This window comes from Lipotes vexillifer, unplaced genomic scaffold, assembly GCF_000442215.2.
Source record: "Lipotes vexillifer unplaced genomic scaffold, Lipotes_vexillifer_v1.1 scaffold240, whole genome shotgun sequence".
Lineage (NCBI taxonomy): Eukaryota > Metazoa > Chordata > Mammalia > Artiodactyla > Lipotidae > Lipotes > Lipotes vexillifer.
Window position 1 is genome coordinate 10,123,851 of NW_006797481.1, and position 27,244 is coordinate 10,151,094.

General features: G+C 46.6%; 1 protein-coding gene across 1 annotated transcript in view; it reads right to left on the reverse strand.

The window, feature by feature from the left end:
- Window positions 1-4,134: 4,134 nt before the first annotated feature.
- The window catches only part of RBM20 (RNA binding motif protein 20), a 207,383-nt gene continuing 184,273 nt past the window's right edge, over window positions 4,135-27,244 (reverse strand). The window contains exons 10-14 of the mRNA XM_007469636.1: window positions 24,554-24,658; window positions 22,503-23,163; window positions 20,824-20,958; window positions 8,151-8,272; window positions 4,135-4,245 (exon numbers count right to left, since the gene is read on the reverse strand). Coding sequence (XP_007469698.1) covers window positions 4,135-4,245; window positions 8,151-8,272; window positions 20,824-20,958; window positions 22,503-23,163; window positions 24,554-24,658 — 1,134 coding nt within the window. The remainder of the gene's footprint in view (window positions 4,246-8,150; window positions 8,273-20,823; window positions 20,959-22,502; window positions 23,164-24,553; window positions 24,659-27,244) is intronic.

The following is a 27,244-nucleotide window of genomic DNA, read 5'->3' on the forward strand; positions in this document are numbered from 1 at the left end:
GACTGGATCAGAACCTGGCTCTCAGGCCTTTAGGAACCCCAGAGAGCAAACGGGAGCCCCCAGGCATGGCAAGGAACTGCAATTCAGGGGGCCCCCTGGCAGGATGGCTCCATTGCACAGCTCCAGGGGGCGGGGGCATCTCACAGAATACAACATGCGTGGTGCCCCCGAGAGTTGTGCCACGTGGAGGGATGCGCTGGGACTAGGCACCAAGGGTACCGCCAGCCATTCTGGATCCTGAACTCAGGGCAGCAGGACGAGCTCCACGCCCACCCACTGCCTTGGCCTGCTAGGGCGAAGCCAGCACTTGTGGGGAAGGATGTTTCTCCACCCCTCCTGGTTGGGAGCCTGAGCTCAGCCCTCCCATGGCCACAATAGGTGGTGGTGGTGGGGGAGTGGCAGCAGCAGGCTTGACGGGAACTTACCTCAGATGGACAAATCTGCTCCCACTAATTACAGGCAGCCCCAGTCACTCTGCCCTCTGGGGCTAGACTGCCCAGCCCCTCCCCGTTGACTCAGGAGCACTGCCAACAGGAGGGGAAGGCCCAGAGAAGGTTCCAGGCCATTCAAAGGACTTGCTAACTGGTCCCAGGAGATTGGCATTGTTTTGCTAGAAGAAATGGTTGAGAAAGAACTTAAGAACCACTGAAAATTGGAGGGTTGTCCTGAGCACAGACTCCCGAAACAAAAAAGATTCAGGGCCATGCAGCATAGCAAGTGCTTTCACCAGCAATCATCTTAACCCTGAAACAACCAGAGAGGTGATTAATACCATTACCTGCCCTTACACCCAAGCAAGCGGGACTTCGGAAGCCACAGAGCTAACAAGTGCCCAAGCTAGGCGCTGACCACCTCACAATGATGGAACCTCCAGAAACAGCCTGACCCTGGTGTAGGACAACAAAGTTTGGCCACTAGAAGATCCGAGAGTACTGGGTAGAAGGGCCGGGGGGCATAAGAGGCCAAGAGGTTTTTCTATCTGACCCTTCTAGTGTGGGGAACAGCAGCTCCCCACTTTCCCGCACTCAACCCTCCTGGAGGTTCACCCCTGAGAAGCTCTGATCCCCCCAGAGGCCTGAGTGGAACCTCTTGTGTCCTCTTTTTTCAACTCTTCAGAAACATTCTAGATTCAGAGAGGGACCAAATTCCAACTTCCGTGCTCTCTGAGCATCCCCCAGCCAAAGGTTGAGGGATCCCTGTGTGACAGATGGCTACTCACTCGAGCTTTCAAATTCTCTTTATTAAAAATCTTTTTTTTTCCTTTTGTAAAAACGAACACTTGCTGTCAAGTTATACAGATCGGGAAAAGTGGTGACGATTTATGGGACACTCAGCAAATTCCAATACTTTACAAGTTCAAACTTAAATGAACTAATGTTTTTCTTTTTTTCATAAGCTCAAAAGTCAAACTCTGGTCCAGTTCAAGTATAATCTAACAGATCACAGCCTCAGTGTCAAGGGAAACCCTGATACCAACAGCTGCTGCTCACAACAACACCAAACTTACCAAATTCTTTGGGAATACTCTGTGGATACACTTTATTTCAGGTGTTTACGATAAAGAGAAAGTATACAGGCCTTTTGTTATGTTAACCCGAGGTACGAATACATTTGTTGCTCAAAGCAGCAGCTGCTCTTGAACGACCTTTCTGGGGAGACATTTTGAAATGGTTAACAAACACTGAAGAAAAGCTTTAAAAAAAAATCAGTATTTTCCTGGTTGCTTTTAATACTGCGTTGTGTATGACACACGTAGGAATAAAAAGTGCAAATTATAAAGTGGGTGAAACTATGCCAATGGAATTGTATAAAAATAAATAAAAATAAATATATACATATACACACAAAAAAAGGATCTTCGATGATTTTTTAAACTAAAGGTTCTGATTGACTGCAAAGAGCCTCTTCTCTCTCCTTCACAGGGCCACTCTCCAGCTTTAAAATATAGGGAAGGTCAGTCTGTCAGCAAGGGAGACGTTACATTACTAGGGAATTCATTCAGCTGTTGGAACAGCCATCCAGATTTCCATGGAAACGCTGCTTGCGGGGATGAGCTGGCAGGGTCAGCTTCCACTTTGCCGGGAGAAAAGACTGCCAGCATCTCTGAAAATGCAGTTTTAGCCTTTAGGTTTTTCCCAGCAAGGTTCAGTAAAGGAGGCCAGAGAGCTGTCTCCTGACTTCCCACCAGTGGGAAGGAAGACACACAGGGTCAGAGGTTTCCGAAAAATGGAGGAGGTGGGTTTCCAGAGCACCAGGTAAGAAAAACAGAGGAGTCAGCCCGGGGACCAGGTCTGGGCTGAGTCACCACTTTCCAACTCTACTCTCTTTGAGACACTCACCTTGCTGAGGCCCCCAGCTGCTTGATGCCAAGTTCAGGTTCCCTGCTGCCTCCAGCCTCTCCCTATACCTGTCCAAGCTGGTCTATTTGCCTCTGGTGCTCGCCTGAACTCTTCCCTCTCACAGGTCCCCAACAGTTGTCTCCTTGCCAGCGACCCCTTGCCCCAAGGTTTACACGTGATCTTCTTATGTTCTGTTTTTCCTTACTTTCTGTGCCTCAGTTCCCTCACTGATAAAACGTCAGTGTCCAACTCAGATAATCTCTCTACCCTTCTGCCTTTAGTGTGGAGGACAGAATGCACAGTATAGTCTTATCTACCATTGAAAGAAAAAAGCAAACAATTAAAATAAAACACACAATCTCGGCCTAGTCTACCTGCCTGTGGTCAGGAATAGAACAGGAACCGTCTTCCAGGGGCAGAGCTGGGGCGGCCGCCTCCGGGCGAGTGTCTCAGCTTGAGGAAGCAACACCAGGCTCCCCTCTGACCTTCTCAAGGGTTTCTCCAGGGCTGCAGCTGAGCCTCATTTCTCCCCCAGCACCTTTTCCCAGACCCTTCCAATGGATGGCAGACCCTGCAGCTTTTTCTGTCTGAGGCCTGAAGCCACTGACCTTTCAGTATCACAGAGCCTGGTGGGAAGGAGCCCTGTGCTGCATCACATTTAATAGCAAAGTCTGCACACGGGGTCAACTCTGAGATGCCCTTAACCTTCTGCCCAGTTGGAAAGGGTCCACCTACAAACACCTGGCAACCCTCAAATGCTCCGCAGTCCTGCAGTCTTCTCTCTCATTTGTGCCCCCTGCCTCCAACAGACCATTTAAAAACCATCCCGCTATGAGGCCGCTGGAGCCCAGAGTGTAGGCCCCAAAGGGCGAGTCAAGGGCAGATGCCACTTCCTCGTTTTGGCGTCTCCCAAGCCAACCATTTACGGCTGGGAGGCCAACCTTCAACAGAAGCCCTAACCTTCTGCTGTTTTAACCGAAGGGGGAAGACGCTTCTGTTTTCATTTTTACTTAAAGTGAGTCTAGACCAAATTCAATGTCCAGAGTAGAACAAACCCTGGCATCTCCTGAAATCAAGAGGAAGGAAATACATCTGGGGGGAACTTATCAGAGCTTCCAAAATGAAGGGCTCTTTTCCTCCTCAAATTTTATTCTAAGGCATGAATCTGGTGGGCTTCTAGAACGACGGAGGGGATGAAAGAGTTACGAAAATCAGGGCTTTTCAGAAAGGTGGTTCAGCTGGAGGAACTCCCAGCTTCTGCCCCACTGACTGTCTAGGGATTCCCCCCCTCCGGGACTGCAGGACCCGACTCAGCTCCCCACACACACAGGACGCCAGGCAGAGAAACTGCTCCAGGTTCACTGGCGTGGTTCTCAACCCAGGAGTCTCCGTGAAATCTTTTTATTTTTTTGGAAGACTCAGCCTGGCTTGACCTGTCCTATCCCATCAAGACTCGGAACACTGTGAAAATCCCTGAGAAGTTGGATTTTATGAAAAGGAAATGACACTGGGCACAGAAGGGGGGGGATGGGGAGGAAGAGAGAGAAGCAAACTGAAAGACTGAAGGAAACAGGAGTCGACAGGGAGAGAGTGGGTGCCCCTCAGCAGACTGGACACACCGCGGTGAGGCCTCCGGCAGGCACTTCAGGGACATCTCATGAGTCTCTGAGGATGGACCCAGGCCACGTGGCCTGCCTGGTCTTCCGTCCTCTCTGGCCTTAGTTCCTGTCCCGGAGGGTGGGAAGGCCCCACCTCTCAGACCCTCCTCTCCCCGCTTGCAGCGGTGGCAGGGATGTCAGAGCTTTTTCCTTTCAAAGTGCGGCACGATTCCGCTGTCCTCGGGCCGAGGGCTGCCTGCCCCCTCGGTCTCCATCAGGCCCTCCTCGGCCAGCTGGGACAAGTACTTCTGTGGGACAAAGACGGGGGGCAGAGAGAGTGGTGAGCTGGCGGGAGGGGAAGGGCCCCTCTCTTATCACCTCGCCCAGTGCGTGGGACCCCTCTTCTTCCTCCCCTGATCCTTCCAGGGCTCCGGGACCCATGCTAAGTGATGAGCTCCGCCCCCTTTATGTTAGTTTACAAATGACCCATAGAGAAGGTAGAAAGTACAGATCCTAACCATAGCAAACACATCCATAGGCCTTATCCCGGGCCAAGTGCTATTCTAACTGCTTTTCTTCTATAAACTCATTTAATGCTCACAACAACTCTACTTGTTTTCCAGAAAGATTTCTAGTTCCAGATTCTCAGGCCCCACGCTAGAGAGAGAATGAATAAGCAAGTATAGGGTAGGTCCAAGAAGCTACATTTTTAAAAGATTCCAGCTGGTGTGAAGACCAAGGTTTGGGTTCCAGGCAGCACATCACGTGTAAAAGACAGAGTGACGAGAGGGAAGCTGGAAGTGTGGGGACGGCAGCAGCTCTGTCCTATAGCGACTGTGGAAGACAAAACCGCAGCCTGACGTTGGAGACTCCAGCAGACAGGCTGGCAAGCTCGGTGTCTCGGAGGTTCCATGGTGGGGGCCTACCTCCGCCCTGCCCCAGAACACTCACTGCTCCCGCTGGCCCCTAGCCCAACTCGGCGAGCCTGTCGGGCTGCTCCTGGGAGTCTGGATTCAACACAGTGAGGTGGAACCGGAAAATGCCTGGCGCCCCAGCTGCATATCCTCTGATGGCTGGGGCAGCCAAGGGCGGTGCAAAGAGCACTGGATTAAGAGTCAGCAGGGTTAAGTCCCCTGCAGTGGTCAGGTGTGTGGGCTTTGCCATCAGATGACCCCGGTTCAAATGCTAGCTCTCAGCAGGCAAGTGCTCCAATATCTTCAACTGTAAAGTGGGAGTAATATAGTAACTACTGCATAAGGTTGCTGTGAAGTCCAAGAGAGGAATCCTAAAGGATTGAGCACACTGCCTGGCATGGAATAGACACTCAGCAACGCTGCCCTTTATCATTAGTGGCCCAGCTGCGTCTGATTTGGGGAAGGTCACTCATCTTTTCCCAGCTTCAGACCCGAAACCGTTAAATGGGAGAAATGATATCTTCCTCCTTCCTCCTCCAGGGTTGATTCTGAGGGTCAGATAAGATGATGTGCTTGAGGTGACGGGGTCGACCTGCTCTCTTTAGGAGAGACTGTGGTTGGCCTTGAGTGGTGGGTGAGACTGACGGGGAGAAGGGCAGACCGTGGATCTCTCTGGGCCAGGCTGCTGATGGAGGGCCGGGTTTCTCCTCCACCTCATCTCAGGGAAGGCATGCGGGTGGGTGTACCACCAATGGACCGAGCAGGCGCCTAGTTTTCCCATCTAGCACTGACTCCACCTGCTATTCCGATCACTCTGGTGGGTTCTCTCAGAGCACTGACCAGCAGTGGGCACAGCCGGGATTGCAGAGAGAAAATGAAGGATCCTTCTACCCTGCCTCAAAGAACAACCCGACTCCTACCTCAAAGGCCTCCTGGGGATGCTAGGTTTACAAGTTGCCTGACTTAGGTGTCAGCCAGCACCTGCTACTTGGGGCTGAATTCCTCCCTTTTCACACGTGTAACATGGAGTGTGGTGCAGTAGGTGTGACTGTGTGGACAGAGACATTCTGTCAAGGCCACTTCCAAGATAGGAAGAAACCCTATCTGGGTAGCCTGCGATGGAGGCTCCCATCTTCAGGACAGGTGCGCCAGGGCAACCTGAACTGCAGTTGGCGGGCGTTAAGGGGCTCAGCCAGCATCTGGACTTGACATGCCTGGGACCACAGGAATGGTCTGCTGTGGGGAGGCGAGTCTGCCTGGGGGTTTGGCCCAGAGGCCCTGAACATAGTGCAGTCGGCTGCCCTGCAAAAAACACAGGGTTTAGAATTCAAGGCCCTGGCAAGTCTGCACTCACTCTTCCTACCTTCCTGGTTGACTTTGAGCTGTGTGTCTCCTTGGGGGCTACACAATCCAGCCGAGAATGCCGGATGAGATCACAGGTTCTCATGTTGATGTATCATAATCTGCTGGAAAGACTTTTTAAAATGCAGATTCTCAGGCCCCACGCTAGAGAGAGAATGAATAAGCAAGTATAGGGTAGGTCCAAGAAGCTACATTTTTAAAAGATTCCAGCTGGTGCGAAGACCAAGGTTTGGGAAAATCCGGACCTGATGATCTTCAAGACCCCATCCAGCCGTGCCATTCTAGAGGTTTAATCTTGTTGGGGGTGAGGGATGATGATGTCTTCAGGGTAGACAGCTGCCCTCGGCTGGCGCCGGGTAGCCCAACCTGAACCCTTGGCCTGGCCAAGTCACTGCCTGCCCCCAGGAGAGGCTGGGACCGGGGCCCCAGACCTCGTGGCTTCCTTGGTCATAGAACAGCTGCTTTCCAGAGGGAAATCAAGAGGCTTAAATGACCTGAGTTTGGGTATAGCCAAGGACAGTCCCTTGCAGATGGTGACCCAGGCCATGACATGGGTCTCAGTTTGCAAGACCAGCTTAGTAGAGTGAGAAGAGGAAAAGGATTAAGAATTAGGCAATCTGGCCCCAGGCCTAGTAACTCACCGTCTACATGGCCTTGGACAAAAATCCTTGGCTTCTCTGGGCCCCAGTTTCCTCAATTATAAAACAAGAGAACTGGCCCACATCTGAGTTTTCTTAATTGGGGTACACATTCAAATCATCTGGAGAAGTTTCTCAAATTACATATTTGAGAAAGTTCTCAAATTCTACTGAACACCTGGCCTATTAGGGTAGTATAAATACTTGAGAAACACTGTCTAGGGGATTTTGGTTCACATCCCCGGTTAAGAACCACCAGAGCAGCCATTCTTTAACAATTAAACTGATAGTAATGCCTGCTCTGGAATTAGGGCATGCTGCTACCGCAAGGGTGTCCTAATGTCAAGGCCTTGTGCCTCAAAAATGTAGTTTGATTCCTTGTAGTAAAAACAGGAGGTGCCTTGATATACTTACCCCTGAGTGTCTGATCTTCCATGATTTGTATTACATTACCAATCCCCAGCTTATACCAGAAGTTACATGAAAATCACATTCTAATATGCTATATATTATATAGGTATATATTATAGGATATATTGCGATATTAAGAAGTGTTTTTTCCACACATTAACAGTTCTGAAATTGAGATGCATTTTACAGTTGATGGAGTCTCACCGTTTAATTTGTAACATTTTTTTCCTTGTTGATATCAAAAAATAGTGGTGTGTCTTACCACTGATGGCACCTTAGATTAGATAAAATATGGTATATAGAGTATTTTTTATATGCCACGGTTAATATACTATGAAACGTACTTATTTTATTTTCTGCTTATCTCCTACGCTAGATGGAAGGCCCATGAGGGCAGGGATTGCTGTCCGCTTTTTTGTTGTCTACCCAGTGCCTAGAATAGTGTCTGGTCCGTGGTATGCCTGTGATAATAGCTGCAGTATGGACGGACATTTCAATAGAACACAGTAGTGGGTTTTATTCTAGCAAACAAGGATAGTGCACAGGGGAAGAGAAACAGAGAGAAATATCTGCATCTGGAACATCCAGGTGAAAAGGGACCAGACCCAACCAGGGGCCAGGTGAACACTAACAAGTCATTCGGTCTAGAGGGAGAGGCAGTTACAAAAACACTCAAGCCAAACAGAATGCTTTGTACCAATGTGGAGACAGATGCTCTGAGAGCACGCGGGAAGTGGCTACCATATGGAGCCACCTGGCGGAGTCAGGACTGAGACAACACGAGGAGTTTTCCATGAGATGGAAGGAGACAGCAACGCACAGAAACTGAGACCAGGGAGCACTCCCCACACCCTCCCCGGGCGCTAGGCAAGGAAGGCTGACGGTTACCTGTAAGTTCCGGTAGTGGACAGCACTGCGACAGTGGCTCATCTTTGCCATCTCCTCGTTCGTGTAGAACAGCCCACACAGTTTGCAGTAAAAGCCGGTCCTGGGCACCACGAACTCCACCCCTGCAGAAGGATTGGAGGTGGACAGGTAGGCAATTAGGAAGGTGGAGGGAGGCCCCCGGCGTCCAGACAGCAGTTGGGTGGTAACAGGAGCAGTGCACTCCAGCCCGTGATTACTGTGGACTTTGGCTGGTTACCCAGTTTCTTCAGGCCTCAGTTTCCTCATTTGCAAAACAGGCAGGAAGAAAATAGCATCAACTTCATTCACAGGCAGCTGTGAATGTGAGGGATGTACTCCCTGAAGTGCGATGGAGGGCTTAGCAATTATATGCTCTGCAACTGCCTTTGGGAAGTAGGTCCAGGCTCTACTACAATCAGCCTATTTCCAGGGAAAGGAGAAGGAAGGAGGTTTCTTACATTTCCCTGGGTGGATTTTGTTTCTCCACACTGTACCCCTCTCTGCAGCTGTTGTGGCCAGGACTCTGGAAGAATGCTCTCTCTCTCTTTTTTTTTTTAAATAAAGTGAACGGTGTATTTTTTAAAATTTATTTGATTAATTTATTTATTTTTGGCTGTGTTGTGTCTTCGTTGCTGCGCGCGGGCTTCCTCTAGTTGCAGTGAGCGGGGGCTACTCTTCGTTGCGGTGCACGGGCTTCTCATTGCAGTAGCTTCTCTTGTTGCGGAGCATGGGCTCTAGGCGCGTGGGCTTCAGTAGTTGCGGCATGTGGGCTCAGCAGCTGTGGCTCGTGGGCTCTAGAGTGCGGGCTCAGTAGTTGTGGCACATGGGCTTAGCTGCTCCGTGGCATGTGGGATCTTTCCGGACCAGGGCTTGAACCCGTGTCCCCTGCATTGGCAGGTGGATTCTTACCAATGTGCCACCAGGGAAGCCCCAAAATACTCTCATTTTTGTTTGCTTATTTTAGAATTATGTTCATTAAAGAAAAGTTTTAAAGATAAAAGTGAGGAAAAATCACCCAGAGTCATTCCAATCAAAATACTTTCTTCCACACTATCTACGTAGAGAGCCTTTTTTGGGGGGAGGGGGACATTTTTAATCACACCCTAAGTGTAATCCTATCTCCTCCTTTTTTCATGTGATGATCTATCATAAACATTTTTCCATCTTTCTCCAGTCTTTACATCTGAACCATTAATTAGTAGCATTTTATTTATGATGCGTTAAACAAAAGTCCCAGGATTCTGGGAGGCGTTTTGATTCTGAGGAAGGGAAATGGTAGCCCAACAGCCAGACAAGTGACAGTGTCACAGCCCAGAGGATTCATCTTTGAAGTGGGACGGTGGCCGCTCCAGCCTCCACCAAGGTGTTTGAGTGTCACAGTTCTCCTCTTGATGACACAGACAGCAGACTGGAAAGAGCCCAGGTCTGAGAAGGCACAGACCAGAGGCTAAGAATCTGTGTAGCCTGGGGAGAGCTGGCTGAACCCCTCCTGGGTCTCAGTTTCCTCAGGCACCTGATCGTGAAGCACCAGCTAAAGAACAGGGTGTGAGGGCCATGATGAACAGGACCCACTGCGGAACTAAAGGAAAGGGGCTTGCCACTCAGGACACCCAGATCCCACCTTCAGACTGGGACCGCTCCCTGTGTGCTGACACACTTCAGCTGGGCTTTGCTGCTGCCCATCTGGTTGGTTCTCCTGGGGGTGGGGGAAGGTTGGAGATCTGGCCCCAAGGGGTGGCAGGGAGAGCGGGGCTGGGAGCAGCACACCAGGGCCAGAGCGGCTTCTTGCAGAGAGGGGAACAAGCCAAGGCACTGCGTGTGACCACAAGCCTGGGCCTTGCTTCACTTTCCTTCTCCTGCCTCCTGACAGACAGAGCTAAGTGCACAGGAGACTCTGTAACAGAGGAGCAGCTTAGACTTGTAATTATAACTTTTTTTTTCCACTTGAAAAGAGCTACTTATCAGGGGCTTCCCTGGTGGTGCAGTAGTTGAGAATCTGCCTGCCAATGCAGGGGACATGGGTTTGAGCCCTGGTCTGGGAAGATCCCACATGCCGCGGAGCAACTAGGCCCGTGAGCCACAACTACTGAGCCTGCGCTCTAGAGCCTGTGAGCCACAACTACTGAGCCCACGTGCCGCAACTACTGAAGTCCGCGTGCCTAGAGCCCATGCTCTGCAACAAGAGAAGCCACTGTAGTGAGAAGCTCATGTGCCGCAACAAAGGGTAGCCCCCGCTCGTCGCCACTAGAGAAAGCCCACGTGCAGTAACGAAGACCCAATGTGGCCAAAAATAAATAAATAAAAATAAATTTTTTAAAAAAGCATTAAAAGAATATTAGTTTCCAGACACGTGTTAAACCTTTCTGCACAGAGGCCAGAATACCCTCCAACCTTTCACCAGAGCCGCCTGGAGAACCCAGACTCCACGGCTGCCAGCAACTGTCCTCCCTGCCTCCACTGGCCTCTGGGGCTCATTGGGCAGGTGGTCAGAGACAGCTCTGAGGAAGAAGAAGCTGGGGCAGGATCCCCAAACGCCTGGGAACTCACCCTTGAGTAACCGGCGGTTGCACGGGCACTAGGATACCAACACTGCCTCGGGATGCCTCTGGAATGTGAGGGCCAGGGAAGCAGCAGCGTCAGGATAAAACTGCCACAGTCCCAGTGAGCTCTGGAGCAACCTGGTCCTCCCATTTTTCAGCCTCTACTAAGTACAATAACTAAAGCTACGTCTGCCTTCTAGTAATAGCTCCTGGCACTGGTAATTGCAACTCTGTCATCCCAGCAAAGCCTGGGACGGGTGGCGGGGGAGCTTGCATTTTGCAGGCAATGCCCTTTGGTTCTGGGAAGAGCAGGCCTTGGCAGGCTTACACTGGCTGGGGTCACCCAGAGCTGGCCTGAAACACATAGGGTGCCCTTCCCCACCCCCATGCCCAGTCCAGCCCCTAAGCAGCAGGACTCTGCCCCCCTCGCCTCCTCATTCTTCCCCTCCGCTCTCTACAGGGACCAAGCCTGAGTTGTTCCCCCAGGCCCAGAAGTCTCTCTGCTAGGAACAGACCATGGAGGGTGAAGGGTTATGTAGCCCCAGTGAGAGGAAGCATAGTAGGTCTCAATAACTATTTCATAAATGAATAACAATAGACAACGTGTATTAAGTACCTTCTACTGGAAGACACTGAGACCTTACCAGTACTCATTCAGCTAATCCTCAAAATAACCCTACATGGTAGGTAGGCATCTATTACCAGCCCTTATTTAGAGATGAAGAAAGCCAAGGAGAGAGGTTAAATAAGCAGCTTTTTGTCCCGCAGCCAGCTGGGATTTGAACCCAGGGAGTCAGATTCCACAGTCTGTGCTCTTAACCACTGCACCCAATTGCCTTTCCTCCACTGTGCTGCCTGAACTGTAGGAACAAGAGGGTCTCCAATTAGGAATCCTCAGTTCTGACATGAGCTTGCTGTGTGATCTTAGGTAAGAAAGTCTCTGGGCTTCAGTTTCCTCACCTGTCAAATGCAGAAAATAGTACCGTATGCCCCCTACTGAGAGGAATGAGACAATAGGTCTCAAAGCTAATCAGAGGGGAGACCTTCAAGATGCGGGAGGAGTAAGACCTGGAGATCACCTTCCTCCCCACAAATTCATCTACATGTGGAACAACTCCTATAGAACACCTACTGAACGCTGGCAGAAGACCCCAGACTTCCCAAAAGGGAACAGACACCTGAGGGCGGCCTACATGCAGAGGCGGGGCCAAACCAAAGCTGAACCCCAGGTGCTGTGCGAACAAAGAAGAGAAAGGGAAATTTTTTGGTGCAGCCTCAGGAGCAGCGGATTAAATCCCCACAATCAACTTGATGAAACCCGCATCTGTGGAATACCTGAATGGACAACAAATGTTCCCAGAATTGAGGCGGCGGACTTTGGGAGCAACTGCAGACTTGGGGTTTGCTTTCTGTGTCTGATTTGTTCCTGGTTTTTATGTTCATCTTAGTTTAGTTTTTAGTGCTCGTCATCATTGGTGGATTTGTTTATCGGTTTGGTTGCTCTCTTCTTCTTTTTTAAAAAATTATTATTATTTTTTCCATTTTTTCCTCTTTTTGTGAGTGTGTATGTATATGTTTCTTTGTGTTATTTTGTCTGTTTAGATTTGCTCTTACCATTTGTCCTAGGGTTCTAACTGTTTGGGTTTTTTTGTTGTTGCTGTTTGTTTGTTTTCTTTTTATGAGTGTGTGTGTATACGATTCTCTGTGTGATTTTGTCTGTTTAGTTTTGCTTTTAACATTTTGTTTGGGGTTCTATCTGTTCATTTTTTTTTTCCTCCTATTTTTTCTTCCTTTTATTCCGAGCTGTGTGGCTGGCAGGGTCTTGGTGCTCCAGCTGGGTGTCAGGCCTGAGCCTCAGAGGTGGGAGAGCCGAGCCCAGAAGATTGGACCACCAGAGACCTCCCAGCCCCATGTAATATCAATCAGTGAGAGCTCTCCCAGAGTTCTCTGTCTCAACACTAAGACCCAGCTCCACCCAATGGCCAGCAAGCTCCCGTGCTGGACGCCCCATGCCAAACAACTAGCAAGACAGGAACACAACCCCATCCATTAGCAGAGAGGCTGCCTGAAGTCATACTAAGTTCACAGACACCCCAAAACACGCCACTGGACGTGGGCCTGCCCACCAGAAGGACAAGATCCAGCCCCACCCACCAGAAAACAGGCACCTGTCACCTCCAGTAGGAAGCCTACACAAGCCACTGAACCAACCTTACCCACTGGGGGCAGACACCAAAAACAATGGGAACTATGAACCTGCAGCCTGCAAAAAGAAGACCCCAAACACAGTAAGTTAACCAAAATGGGAAGACAGAGAAATATGCAGCACATAAAGGAGCAAGGTAAAAACCCACCAGACCAAACAAATGAGGAGGAAATAGGCAGTCTACCTGAAAAAGAATTCAGAGTAATGATAGTAAAGATGATCCAAAATCTTGGAAATAGAATGGGGAAAAAACAAGAAACGTTTAACAAGGACCTAGAAGAACTAAAGAGCAAACAAACGATGATGAACAACACAATAAATGAAATTAAAAATTCTCTAGAAGGAATCAATAGCAGAATAACTGAGGCAGAAGAATGGATAAGTGACCTGGAAGACAAAGTAGTGGAAATAACTGCCACAGAGCAAAATAAAGGAAAAAGAATGAAAAGAATTGAGGACAGTCTTAGAGACCTATGGGACAACACTAAACGTACCAACATTCGAATAATAGGGGTCCCAAAAGAAGAACAGAAAAGAAAGGGTCTGAGAAAATATTGAAAGAGATTATATTTGAAAGCTTCCCTAACGTGGGAAAGGAAATAGTCAAGTCCAGGAAGCACAGAGTCCCATGCAGGATAAATCCAAGGAGAAACACGCCAAGACACATATTAATCAATCTATCAAAAATTACATACAAAGAAAAATATTAAAAGCAGCAAGGGAAAAGCAACAAATAACATACAAGGGAATCCCCATAAGATTAACAGCTGATCTTTCAGCAGAAACTCTGCAAGCCAAAAGGGAGTGGCAGGACACATTTAAAGTGATGAAAGGGAAAAACCTACAACCAAGATTACTCCACCCAGCAAGCATCTCATTCAGATTCAACAGAGAAATTAAAACCTTTACAGACAAGCAAAAGTTAAGAGAATTCAGCACCACCAAACCTGATTTACAACAAATGCTAAAGGAACGTCTCCAGGCAGGAAACACAAGAGAAGGAAAAGACCTACAAAAACAAACCCAAAACAATTTAAGAAAATGTTAATAAGAACATACATATTGATAATTACCTTAAACATAAATGGATTAAATGCTCCAACCAAAAGACATAGACTGGCTGAATGGATATAAAAACAAGACCCATATATATGCTGTCTACAAGAGACTCACTTCAGACCTAGGGACATGTACAGACTGAAAGTGAGGGGATGGAAAAAGATATTCCATGCAAACAGAAATCAAAAGAAAGCTGGAGTAGCAATATTCATATGAGACAAAACAGACATTAAAATAAAGACTATTACAAGAGACAAAGAAGGACACTACATAATGATCAAGGGATCAATCCAAGAAGAAGATATAACAATTGTAAATATTTATGCACCCAACATAGGAGCACCTCAATACATAAGGCAAATGCTAACAGCCATAAAAGGAGAAATCGACAGTAACACAGTAAGAGTAGGGGACTTTAACACTTCACTTTCACCAATGGACAGATGATACAGAATGAAAATAAATAAGAAAACACAGCTTTAAATGACACATTAGACCAGATGGACTTAATTGATATTTATAGGACATTCCATCCAAAAACAACAGAATACACTTTCCTCTCAAGTGCACATGGAACATTCTCCAGGATAGATCATATCTTGGGTCACAAATCAAGCCCTGGTAAACTTAAGAAAACTGAAATTGTATCAAGTATCTTTTCTGACCACTACACTATGAGACTAGATATCAATTACAGGAAAAAAACTGTAAAAAATACAAACATATGGAGGCTGAACAATACGCTACTAAATAACCAAGAGATCACTGAAGAAATCAAAGAGGAAATCAAAAAATACCTAGAAACAAATGACAATGAAAACACAACGACCCAAAATCTATGGGATACAGCAAAAGCAGTTCTAAGAGGGAAGTTTATAGCAATAAAACCCGACCTCAAGAAACAAGAAAAATTTCAAATAAACAACCTAAACTCACACCTAAAGCAATTAGAGAAAGAAGAACAAAAAACATGCCAAAGTTAGCAGAAGGAAAGAAATCATAAAGATAAGGTCAGAAATAAATGAAAAAGAAATGAAGGTGGGCTTCCCTGGTGGCGCAGTGGTTGAGAGTCCGCCTGCCGATGCAGGGGACACGGGTTCATGCCCCGGTCTGGGAGGATCCCATGTGCCGCGGAGCGGCTGGGCCCGTGAGCCATGGCCGCTGAGCCTGTGCGTCCGGAGCCTGTGCTCCGCAACGGGAGGGGCCACAACGGTGAGAGGCCCACGTACTGCGAAGGAAACAATAGCAAAGATCAATAAAACTAAAAGCTGGTTCTTTGAGAAGATTAACAAAATTGATAAACCATTAGCCAGACTCATCAAGAAAAAAAGGGAGAAGACTCAAATCAACAGAATTAGAAATGAAAAAGAAATAACTGACACTGCAAAAATACAAAGGATCATGAGAGATTACTACAAGCAATTATATGCCAATAAAATGGACAACCTGGAAGAAATGGACAAATTCTTAGAAAAGTACAACCTTCCAAGGATGAACCATAAAGAAATAGAAAATATGAACAGACCAATCATAAGCGCTGAAATTGAAACTATGATTAAAAATCTTCCAACAAACAAAAGCCCAGGAAGAGATGGCTTCACAGGTGAATTTTATCAAACATTTAGAGAAAAGCTAACACCTATCCTTCTCAAACTCTTCCAAAATATAGCAGAGGGAGGAACATTCTGAAACTCATTCTACGAGGCCACCATCACCCTGATACCAAAACCAGACAAATATGTCACAACAAAAGAAAACTACAGGCCAATATCACTGGAGCACATAGATGCAAAAATCCTCAACAAAATACTAGCAAACAGAATCCAACAACACATTAAAAGGATCATATACCATGATCAAGTGGGGTTTATCCCAGGAATGCAAGGATTCTTCAATACATGCAATTCGATCAATGTGATACACCATATTAACAAACTGAGGGATAAAAACCATATGATAATCTCAATAGATGCAGAAAAAGCTTTGGAAAAAATTCAACACACATTTATGATAAAAAATCTACAGAAAGTAGGCATAGATGGAACCTACCTCAACATAATAAAGGCCATATATGATAAACCCACAGCCAACATCATTCTCAATGGTGAAAAATTGAAACCATTACCACTAAGATCAGGCACAAGACAACGTTGCCCACTCTCACTGCTATTATTCAACATAGTTTTAGAAGCTTTAGCCATGGCAATCAGAGAAGAAAAAGAAATAAAAGGAATACAAATCGGAAAAGAAGAAGTAAAACTGTCACTGTTTGCAGATGACATGATACTATACATAGAGGATTCTAAAGATGCTACCAGAAAATTACTAGAGCTAATCAATGAATTTGGTAAAGTAACAGGATACAAAATTAATGCACAGAAATCTCTCATATTCATATACACTAATGGATGAAATATCTGAAAGAGAAATTAAGGGAACACTCCCATTTACCACTGCAACAGAAGGAATAAAATACCTAGGAATAAACGTACGCAAGGAGACAAAAGTCCTCCATGCAGAAAACTATAAGACACTGATGAAAGAAATTAAAGACGATACAAACAGATGGAGAGATATACCATGTTCTTGGATTGGAAGAATCCACATTGTGAAAATGACTATACTACCCAAAGCAATCGACAGACTCAACGCAATCCCTATCAAACTACCAATGGCATTTTTCACAGAACTAGAACAAAAAATTTCACAATTTGTATGGAAACACAAAAGACCCCGAATAGCCAAAGCAATCTTGAGAACGAAAAATGGAGCTGGAGGAATCAGGCTCCCTGACTTCAGACTATACTACAAAGCTACAGTAATCAAGACAGTATGGTACTGGCACAAAAACAGAAATATAGATAATGGAACAGGATAGAAAGCCCAGAGATAAACCCATGCACATATGGTCAGCTTATCTTTGATAAAGGAAGCAAGAATATACAATGGAGAAAAGACAGCCTCTTCAATAAGTGGTGCTGGGAAACTGGACAGCTACATGTAAAAGAATAAAATTAGAACACTCCCTAACACCATCCACAAAAATAAACTCAAAATGGATTAAAGATCTAAATGTAATGCCAGACAGCATAAAACTCTCTATGACATAAATCACAGCAAGACCCTTTCGACCCACCTCCTAGAGAAATGGAAATAAAAGCAAAAGTTAATGAATGGGACCTAATGAAACTTAAAAGCTTTTGCATAGCAAAGGAAACCATAAACGAGACAAAAAGACAACCCTCAGAATGGGAGAAAATACTTGCAAACGAAGCAACTGACAAAGGATTAATCTCCCAAATATACAAGCAGCTCATGCAGCTCAATATCAAAAAAACAAACAACCCAATCCAAAAATGGGCAGAAGACCTAAACAGACATTTCTCCAAAGAAGACATACAGATTGCCAACAAACACATGAAAAGATACTCAACATCACCCGTCATTAGAGAAATGCAAATCAAAAGTACAATGAGGTATCACTCCACACCAGTCAGAATGGCCATCACCAAAAAATCTACAAACAATAAATTCTGGAGAGGGTGTGGAGAAAAGGGAACCCTCCTGCACTATTGGTGGGAATGTAAATTGATACAGCCACTATGGAGAACAGTATGGAGGTTCCTTAAAAAAACTAAAAATAGAACTACCACAGGACACAGCAATCCCACTACTGGGCATATACCCTGAGAAAACCATAATTCAAAAAGAGTCATGTACCACAATGTTCATTGCAGCACTATTTACAATAGCCAGGACATGGAAGCAACCTAAGTGTCCATCGACAGATGAATGGATAAAGAAGATGTGGCACATATATACAATGGAATATTAGCCATAAAAAGAAATGAAACTGAGTTATTTGTAGTGAGCTGGATGGACCTAGAGTCTTTCATACAGAGAGAAGTCAGAAAGAGAAAAACAAATACCGTATGCTAACACATATATATGGAATCTAAAAAAAAAATGGTTCTGATGAACGTAGGGGTAGGACAGGAACAAAGACGCAGATGTAGAGAATGGACTAGAGGACTCGGGGAAGGGGAAGGGTAAGCTGGGACGAAGTAACAGTAGCATTGACATATATACACTCCCAAATGTAAAACAGATAGCTAGTGGGAAGCAGCCGCATAGCACAGGGAGATCAGCTTGGTGCTTTGTGACCGCCTAGAGAGGTGGGATAAGGAGGGTGGGAGGGAGACGTAAAAGGGAGGGGATATGGGGTTATATGTATACATATAGCTGATTCACTTTTTTATACAGCAGAAACTAACACGACATTGTAAAGCAATTACACTCCGATAAAGATGTTAAAAAAAATCTAATCAGAGACTATAATCAAGAATAAAAGTACAATATGCAATAGCCCCAAGCCAGAAACAACCCAAATGCCCATCAACAGCTGAATGAATAAACAAAATGTGATCTACCCATAACCACAATGCAATACTCCTCAACAATAAATAGAAACCAACTATCCATACACCCAACAATTTGGATGAATCTCAGAATAATTATTGAGTAAAAAAGCCAGGCAACAAGAGTACATACAGTATAATTCCCTTTATATAAAATTCTAGAATGCAAACTAATATTTAGTGACAGGAAGCAGGGCAGTGGTTACTTGGGGATTGAGGGTGGGAGTGAGGGATTACAAAGGAGTATCAGGAAATATGGGGGGTGAGGAATATGTTCACTATGTTGGTTGTGGTGATGGTCTCACAGGTGTATACATGTGTCAAAATTCATCAACTTGTGCACCTTATGTGCATTTCATTAACATCAATTATACCTCAATAGAGCTGTGTTTTAAAAACTAAAATGAGCTACTACTTTCCTCCTAACATGTTGGTAAAGATTAAAAACTGATAAGATCCAAAGTTGGCGAGGATGTGGGGAATGAGTACTCTCACTTGAGGTAGCACTGAAAACTGGTATAATCTTTTTTGGGAGCAATTTAGTGGCAATTATGAAAATATGAAATAAAATATATATGGACATCCCCCCTCCCCCGGGCCAGGACGTTATCCTCCAGAAACACTGGTTCACACACAAAGGTGACAGTGCGTTTGGAAGGCAACAAAGCTCAGAGGCAGCATGGCACAGGGACTCTAAGTGCTGGGGTTTGAATCCTGACTCCAGTCTGGGCTGTTCATTAGCTTTGTAACCCTGCATCTCATTTCTTTTCTGTGATATAGGCATAAAAATACTACTTACCTCACAGGTGTTTTGAGAGTTCAATGAGAAAAATACTAGAAGTGGTGCCTACATGGTAAATGATAAAAGCCTAACTATTATAGCATTTTAATAATGGAAAAAAAAGAGAAAACACAATGTTCACCAGTAGAGGAATGGATCGAGAATGTATGGTACAGCTTTTAAGATGGAATATTTGCAGTGTTTAAGAAGAATGCATTCTCTATGTACTGATGTGAAGAGATCTCTAAGACCCACTGTTACGTTATAAAAGCAAATTGCACAACATTATGTGTATAGTTTGATCCTATTTTTGTGGGAGAAAAACTATCTGTGGGTATGACAGTGGCTACCTCTGGCAAGGGGGAGAGACTGGAGGGAAGAGATACAACATTTAATATTTACTTCATATGGTTTTTAAAATTGGTTATAATAATCTTTCACTTTTTATAATAAAAAATAAAACATGAATTATAAGGTAGCAGAATTTATTCTTAATTTTTGCCTGTGTGTGTCATACAGATTTCTAAGTTCCTAGATGCCAAGAGACTTGTGTTCCATTTTTCAGTTCCCCATGAGTGTCTCACAGAGTGCCACGTTATCCAGGAGGGGGTGCTGACTAAGTGAATGCATAAATGAACTGTCTGGCACCTTTTTCCTGAACAGCAGCCTTTGCAACTATTTTCCAGCATTAAAAAACCCAGGGCCTTCTGGCAATCATCTTAGTTCATTCTAAGGTCAGTGTGTATTTGCTTTTTTCAGTTTTTGTCCTGGAGCATACTGGACACTATGCAGCAAACTCATCCTTTTAAAAAAAAGAAAGTTTGTTCTTTGAATCTGACTAAATGGCACACTTGGAGGACTGGAAACAGAACGAAATTTTTAAAAGCAGATGAAAAGGAAAAAAGGAAACTTGATGGAAAGGGTGAGCCTCCATGTTGACTAGCCCCTTGGGGGCTAACTGACTTGTTAATAAAGGACTTGCAGTGACTGGAAAAAAAACCCCAAAAACATTCCTGGGTATGACTTGTTTGAGGACATGCAGTTACCCAGCATGGGAAGGACAGGGGCCCACGTCCCTGTTCAGTGCTCTTCTATCAACTATATAGGGTCTGCCCAAGACGCAGTCTATTCAGCATCAATGGCTCAGAGAAGCTGGTCTCTCAAAGAGAAAACAATGCAGCGTTGTTTTGAGAAGGGCTGGGGCCAGGAGGGCAGGGAAGACCTTAGCATTAGAGGTGCATTTCTTTTTTTTTATATCTTTATTGGAGTATAATTGCTTTACAATGTCGTGTTAGTTTCTGCTATATAACAAAGTGAATCAGCTATTGGCTTTACGGCAGCTGCCGGCCTCTGCTTCCCTGGCTGAATAAGGGCTGTATGGTCAGGAATAAAGCATTTCCTGACAGGGAAAACAAGTCTCTGCTCTGGCTCCCAGGGCAGTGCCGTTCAAATTCTGGCCCCATGAGGTATCTGGTCTACTATGGGAGACTGAAATTTCAAGAAACTTTAAGGCAGCACACACATCTAGGTAATTGCATCAGACACGAAAGACAACAAAATGACAAAAAGCCCTCTCAAGCTCTTAGATGTTATTACAGGACTATCCTTTCCTGGAGCCAAATTCTCAGGAAGGACTGTGTATTTCACCCACCTAGAGGAATGCTAAGTTCACTGAACACATCCTCAGGTTCCCAGGAAGGCAAAGAAAGGGGCTGTTTCAGCTCCACTTCAGCGTATTCCAGTGACCTCACGTCCCGAGATTTCATTTCCATGTACCTGGAGTTATCTGCAAAACACGAGCCAGGGCAAAGTGGTAATGAAACACAACATGCCTCAAAGAATCCCTGCAATTGTATTCCTTGCACTGTGTGATGGGAAACAGTCCCTTGTGCTGCTTAATAACATGAGACTAGGCCAGGGCTGCTAATTAGAACCAAAGTGCTATAACAAAGAGCTTTTTCCACTGCCAAAAGAATGCCACACGCAAGAACACTTGGCAAGTAGCTGCATCAGGTCTGTGGGGGGATGGGCTGCTGCTGCCTTCGGTTGGGATGATCTATCCCTGTGTCCCGGGTTCAGTGACAACTCCATCTCTGCAGGCAGAAGAATTATTGAAGTGCAAAAATTGTGCTGATGTCCACAGAAGCACTGAGGCAGGCAGAAAAGGCAATGCCATTCTCACCCCAAGCCTGTCGAGCAGTGTTATTAAATATGAACTCCAAACACTGGCTAAGTTAATAAGCCATTAACACCAGTGCATGTCGAGACCTATACCACAAAATACAAGGGGTTCAATCAGAGCAAGGTGAGCAACACTTCGCTCCTTTATTCTTGCCTTCTGTAGACACAGCCCAGGCCTCAGTGTTTCTCTAGCAACAAGGCAGCTCACAGCAGAGTTTCCATGGAGACTCAGATCCACACAGGTGAAAAACAGCTCAGGTCAGCTTGACATGGAGGGAAGTCCAAGCCCACCTACCAGCTCGTGCCAACCACAGAGCACTGGATTGACATGTTTATTTTTAAGCCTTTCCTCTATATTTTCTGCCCTCGACTCTTATCCCCCTGACTTCAAACTCTGGAATGCTGCAGGCTTTCTGCAAAATGAATTTCTAGCTATTTTCATTGAGAGAACATTGAGGACTACTCTCCCCTCCCCCACAGTCCTTGATGGATCTTTAGTTTCCACTTGGCACAGAAGACAGGGCTTAGCCTATTTTAAACTCTGTCTTTCGTGATGTCACAGTGCCAGGCACAGACACACATCACCTCCACTGGAGGTGGAGGAGCTCCCGGGACAAGTCTTGCTTCACTGTCAGACGCTGGAGAAAAGTGAGTCTGAGGTGGTGAGAATGGGAACCGGCCATGCCCCTTCGTGAGCCCCTCATTCTTCCCTCTGCCCGTTCCTTTCTCGGCCTCCCACGCTCCCGGCCCCTCACTCAGGCCTCACAGAAACAACGGCCTGGGTGGTCCTCGGTGGTGCAGGCAAGAGAGGCTGCTTGCCGATCCTTAGGAACCAAAGCTCCTTTGATAACTCCAAACATTTGCTAATTTAGTTGGCACAGTCCATCTGGGATCCCGTAAATTCAGAGAAGTCCGTCCTATCTGAGCTTGCTTCTCAGAAACGTGTGGCCTCCCATCCAACTTCCTTTACACCAATTGCCTAAAAGCTCTAACAATTTAGCCAGGCTGTTAAGCTTGCCTTCTACACCAGCTTTCAGGCTGGCTGAAACCTTACTTCTGTTCGTTCCGGCCTGCACACGCCCATACGCTGCTCTAGGGAAGCAGTGGTCCGATCAACCCAACCGCACAGGAGAAAAAGGAGCTAGTTACCCTGGGTCGACACTCCGTGGCAAGCCTGGCTTTGGAGGTCTGTTTCGGTGAGGGGGCTGGCTTTCTCTTCCAAGGGGCTGCCTTCACCAGCCCCATCTTCCAGGGTCCCCCTGGCCTTACAGTCATCAAGAAAGGGGCCAGGCTGCCAGGCCCTCTCCTCTGCTGGCCTGGGGGAAGACATTTGCTGGAGTATAGCGGCCAGACGAACATCTGAGCTCTCTGCTCCCTTTGCCTGCTTCTCGTAGCAATCTGAGCCCTCCAGTGAGAGGCCCGTCTCGCATTCAGCTGGCTTCCGCTCAACATCCAGATTTAGGCCAGGCGTTTCCACGTCCATGTCACTGGGACAGCTCATGGAAGCAGACGGCAGTTCTTTGGGCGACTTGAGGCTGATTTCCGCAGCCTCCTTACCTACGGTCTTGACTCCCTCCTTGGTGAACTCTTTGGCTAAGTCCAGGTCTAAGGTGGTTGTCACACAGGGACATATCTCTGGACAGATTTTGTCCTTCTGTTCGATGGGTACAGTTTCCTCCAGTTCTGGGATGTCCGGTTCCATGATAAAATCTTCTTCCTCCCCCACCTCGTCCACTGTAACCAGCTCCTCCATGTTCGTGGGGCACCAGCTCTCCCCCTCTGCCTCACTTCCACTTTCCGAATCTTGCTCCTGAATACAAATGAGGAACGGAGGTCAGAGGGTGGCTGAGGAATGGGTCTTGGTATTTAACCAGAAGAGGGTGCAAACCTTGACCACAGGACCCCTCAAACCAGAAAGATGCTGAGCAATCTTACTCCTACCTGGGAACATTTACTGGGTAATTAGGAGCTGTAAATCACTGTGATGAGTGATGAGAAGTCTCTCATCACTGATTTATCCCTAGGATGAGGCTCCAAACAGCACAGGAGTTGGAATAAGCCCTTAATGTTTAACCCACCACGTGGACAAAGAATTTCAACTCCTGGTATATAGTAGGTGCTCAATAAACAGCTTTTTCTTTTCTTTTGTTTTGTTGTTTTTTTAGTTGTGGGTAACACATTTTTATTCAGTAATGTGGCTTAGAGGTGTTTCTATATCATCGGATCTACATCTACACCTTAACTGTTAATGCCCATGTAGGATTCCAATGAAAGTTAAAGTTATTGAGCCTGCTTCCTATTAATAGATATCAATCTCTGCTCATCTTTTTCTGATCAATTTCTGGAAATTTTATTTTTTTTAATTCTGAAAAATAAATAGTTTTTGAACAAATGAATGATTGAGTTGTGAGTGCTACACACATCAACTTGCTGGAGCTATTTCCTTGCAAGTAGGACATCACTAAATGTTAACTGCAGCAAAGTCCCTACAAAATTCTCCCAAACAACCTCTCCCAGCAAGGGTGCAACCCTCCGTAGCCATGGCTCAAACTTGGCCCCTCCCGAAACTTTCCCCTTGAGTCCCCAGCAGCCCATGGACCCAGCAGCCAGCTTTAGGAGATCAGCTTCCCTGCCAGCGATACTCATCTCTCTGCCTCTCCTGGCCGGAAAGGCACGAAACTGGCCACGTTCCAAGGACACTTCTTTTTGCTGTGGCAGCCCCAGCCCTGTAACTGGGTTTTTCATTTTAATTAAGTAAAATAATCTTTACAAGCACGGTAGATGTTTTGTTAATCCCAGGGTCAGGGCCTGCTGAGGTTCAGGGCCCCAGCTTGAGTACTCAAAGCCCCCTTCCTCCTCCAGCCCCTCCCAAGGCAGCTGCCTATTTTGGGACTGGCTCTGAAGCCTGAGTCTTTTTTGGGCACATGTTTTCTCTTATAAGTGCAGCCAAGTTACTGAAGACTGAGGCAGAACCCAGGCATGTGGTAAAGACTTCCTCAATAAAGACTGTGCAAAGATCGCAGGCAAAGCCATTCCTCCAAGAAGTGCTGGCTTCATTCACAGACCCGCTGGTGGGGTCTCAGGCACATCCCATGCAGCAAGCAGGTCATCACCCAGCAGGATGGGGATGCCTGTGACTTGGAGCCCAGTGGCTGTTGTGTTGATGTGGCTACACTGCCAGCACCTAGGACAAACTTTACCTTCCTTGCCTTTGTGTTCTCTGCATCAGAGGACTCTGTTTCTTTCTCCTGCCTCCCCAGATGCAGGGAGCTCTCTTCCATGCTGTCCTGTTCCTCTTTTTCAGCCTTACCAAAGAAAAAGCAGAACAAATCAAGTCAACAGTGAGAAGTGGCAGAGGGCACGCCAAGAGGAAAACAACACTATTGAGCATAGCTAATGCTGTCGGATGTGTTTCACACACATCACTTCCTTTATCCTCACAGAACCCCTCAGAGGCAGGTGCTATTATCATCTTCATTATATAGATGGGGAATCTGAGGCTCAGAGAGGTTAAGTAACTTGTTCAAGGTCACACAAAAGGAGGCACAGAAATGTCTTCATGGCTGGCCTGAGGGCTTTAGGGAGACAGACGTCCCTGGCAAACTGGATACTTTTTGCAGCTGTATAATCTGTAGACAGTGAGGGTGAGTAAAGGGGCCAAGGGGGAACTGACCCTGGGGTTCACAACCATCATGGTGACATCTCACCAACAGATCAGTCTTAGCCATAAAAAAAATCACCTCCAGGCCACTTATGGGTAGGAAGGGTGTTGTCACCCAATCAGGGCCCCTCTCACCTCTCTTTTGCCTTATCTCTGTCCTAGAGCTATAGCCCCACTAGCAATCCCGCCCCGTCTTCCTTCCTCCTATTCCCTCCCTCAGATTAAGTCCCTCACGCTAGCTAGTGCTCATGTCTGGGAAATTGAACAACTGAAAGCAGATGTTTGCTTTGAGAATTAGGGTCTCTGACCAGCCTTGAAAACAGGGGTCAGCCAACTATAGTCCTCAAGCCAAATCTGATCCAGTTCCTCTTTTTTGTACAGTCTGCGAATTAACAATGCTTCTCATGTCTCTAAATGGCTGTATGTTAAATGCTTATATTACCTACATAATATCCTCAATTTTGCCTCTTGGCCCATATGCCTAAAATAGTTCCTCTCTGGTGTTTTGTAGAAAACGTTTGCCAATCCCCATTTCAGAAGGTTGAGGAGGACATTCTCCCAGGACAAACTGGCCACCAAATCAATCACTGTTCCTGGGCATTCGTGGGAGCAAGTTGCATTTTCTCGACAATTTTGGCCGAGGCTGGCTCAAAGTAAACCACTCTCCCTCTGATTTCTTATGAGCAGACACACCCGTCTTTGCCGACAAGGAGGCAGCCAGGGCAGGAGCTCAGGGCTGACGGGTTTAACCAGTTGTTATGGGACAGGGGAAGACGGTTTAAATCCTCGAGTCTTTGCTCTTTCCGGCGTTCAGAGCGGAAGCTCTGCTCCAGCCTTCTGAGCTGACCTGAGCTCAAAGCAGCTCCAAATGCCTTTTTAGCCCTCAGAATCCAGAGCTTCTACCAATAGGGGACCCCTTTTCTTTATTTTTGTCTTCCTGAATAAATTATCCATGGCCCTCCCTTGTCAAAATAAATAGCCCTTACCCTTCCCAGGCAGTTCCTGCAGCACACGCCCAGGTCAACACAGTAAAGAGACTCCCTCCAGTTCAAGCTGGGAGAGGCAGGGACAGCCTGGCCACCGAAAGCCCCCCGCCAGGCAGACCTGCTCTCCCTCCCTGCAGGCAAAGGAGACAGAGCAGTGCCTTTCAGTGCACCCCTGGCCCTGGGAGCATTTCCAGGTGACAGCAGCTTACAGGGAACAGACAAATGCAACCAAGGCATGCGTCCCATCCTGCCACCAAGCAGCTCAGCGAGCAATGTGTTAGGTCCCAACTGCTGCAAGCAGGGCTGCCACCACAGGGCCGGGGTTACTGCTAAACCACCTCCTAGGTGGTCTTCCACTTCTGCTCTGTAGCCCCCTCCCAAGTGTATTCTCCCCGAGGCGATGAGGAATGATGACTCCAAGATGCAAAATCTATCATATCCTCACTGCACCTTCTTGCTTGAAAATTTCGTTCGCTTCCCCTTTGCTTCACCCAGTAAATACCCACCTTTCCTTTCAATCCCAGCAGCCACATCCTAACCAAGGAGAGCCTCTGATTTGTTACAGGCAGTGGTCCCCAACCTTTTTGGCACCAGGGACTGGTTTCGTGGAAGACAGTTTTTCCATGGACAGGGAGGGATGGGGGGGCGGGGGATGGCTCAGGCGGTAACGCCAGTGACGGGAGAGACGGTGAGGCTTTGCTCGCCTGCCTGCCACTCACCTCCTGCTGTGCAGCCCGGTTCCTAACCAGAGGTTAGGGGACCCCTGCTTACAGGCACTAACAGCACTGTATCCTCCATCTCACTTAGCACTTCACACTCACACTCGTGTACTCATTTAAGGAATTATTTGATTAGCATGCTTTTCATTAGACCATGAGCTCCATGAGATCAAGAGTCATTTTAGCTTTGGCTCACAACTGCAGCCCCAGTGCTAGGTGCTCCACGAACACTGGGCAGTAGGAGAATGGATACAGGTAGGAGAGGGTGGAGTGCATAACAAGTACACACCTGCCTCCCAGCATGCCTGGGTCTCTGTCTGGGCTTTGAACTGAACATAAGTGGGTTTGCTATTTCTGTCTCCTATGGATTGTTTATACTGGGGGCTGCGTTCTGGGGACGCCTGGGGCTCCATCTGGCCCACAGACATGTTTTGTTCTATAGTTTCTAAAACGTGGGAAATTTCATACAGATACCTGCATCTGGACTTTGGTCTTGCTCTAAGAAATGGGAAATCTGACAACACA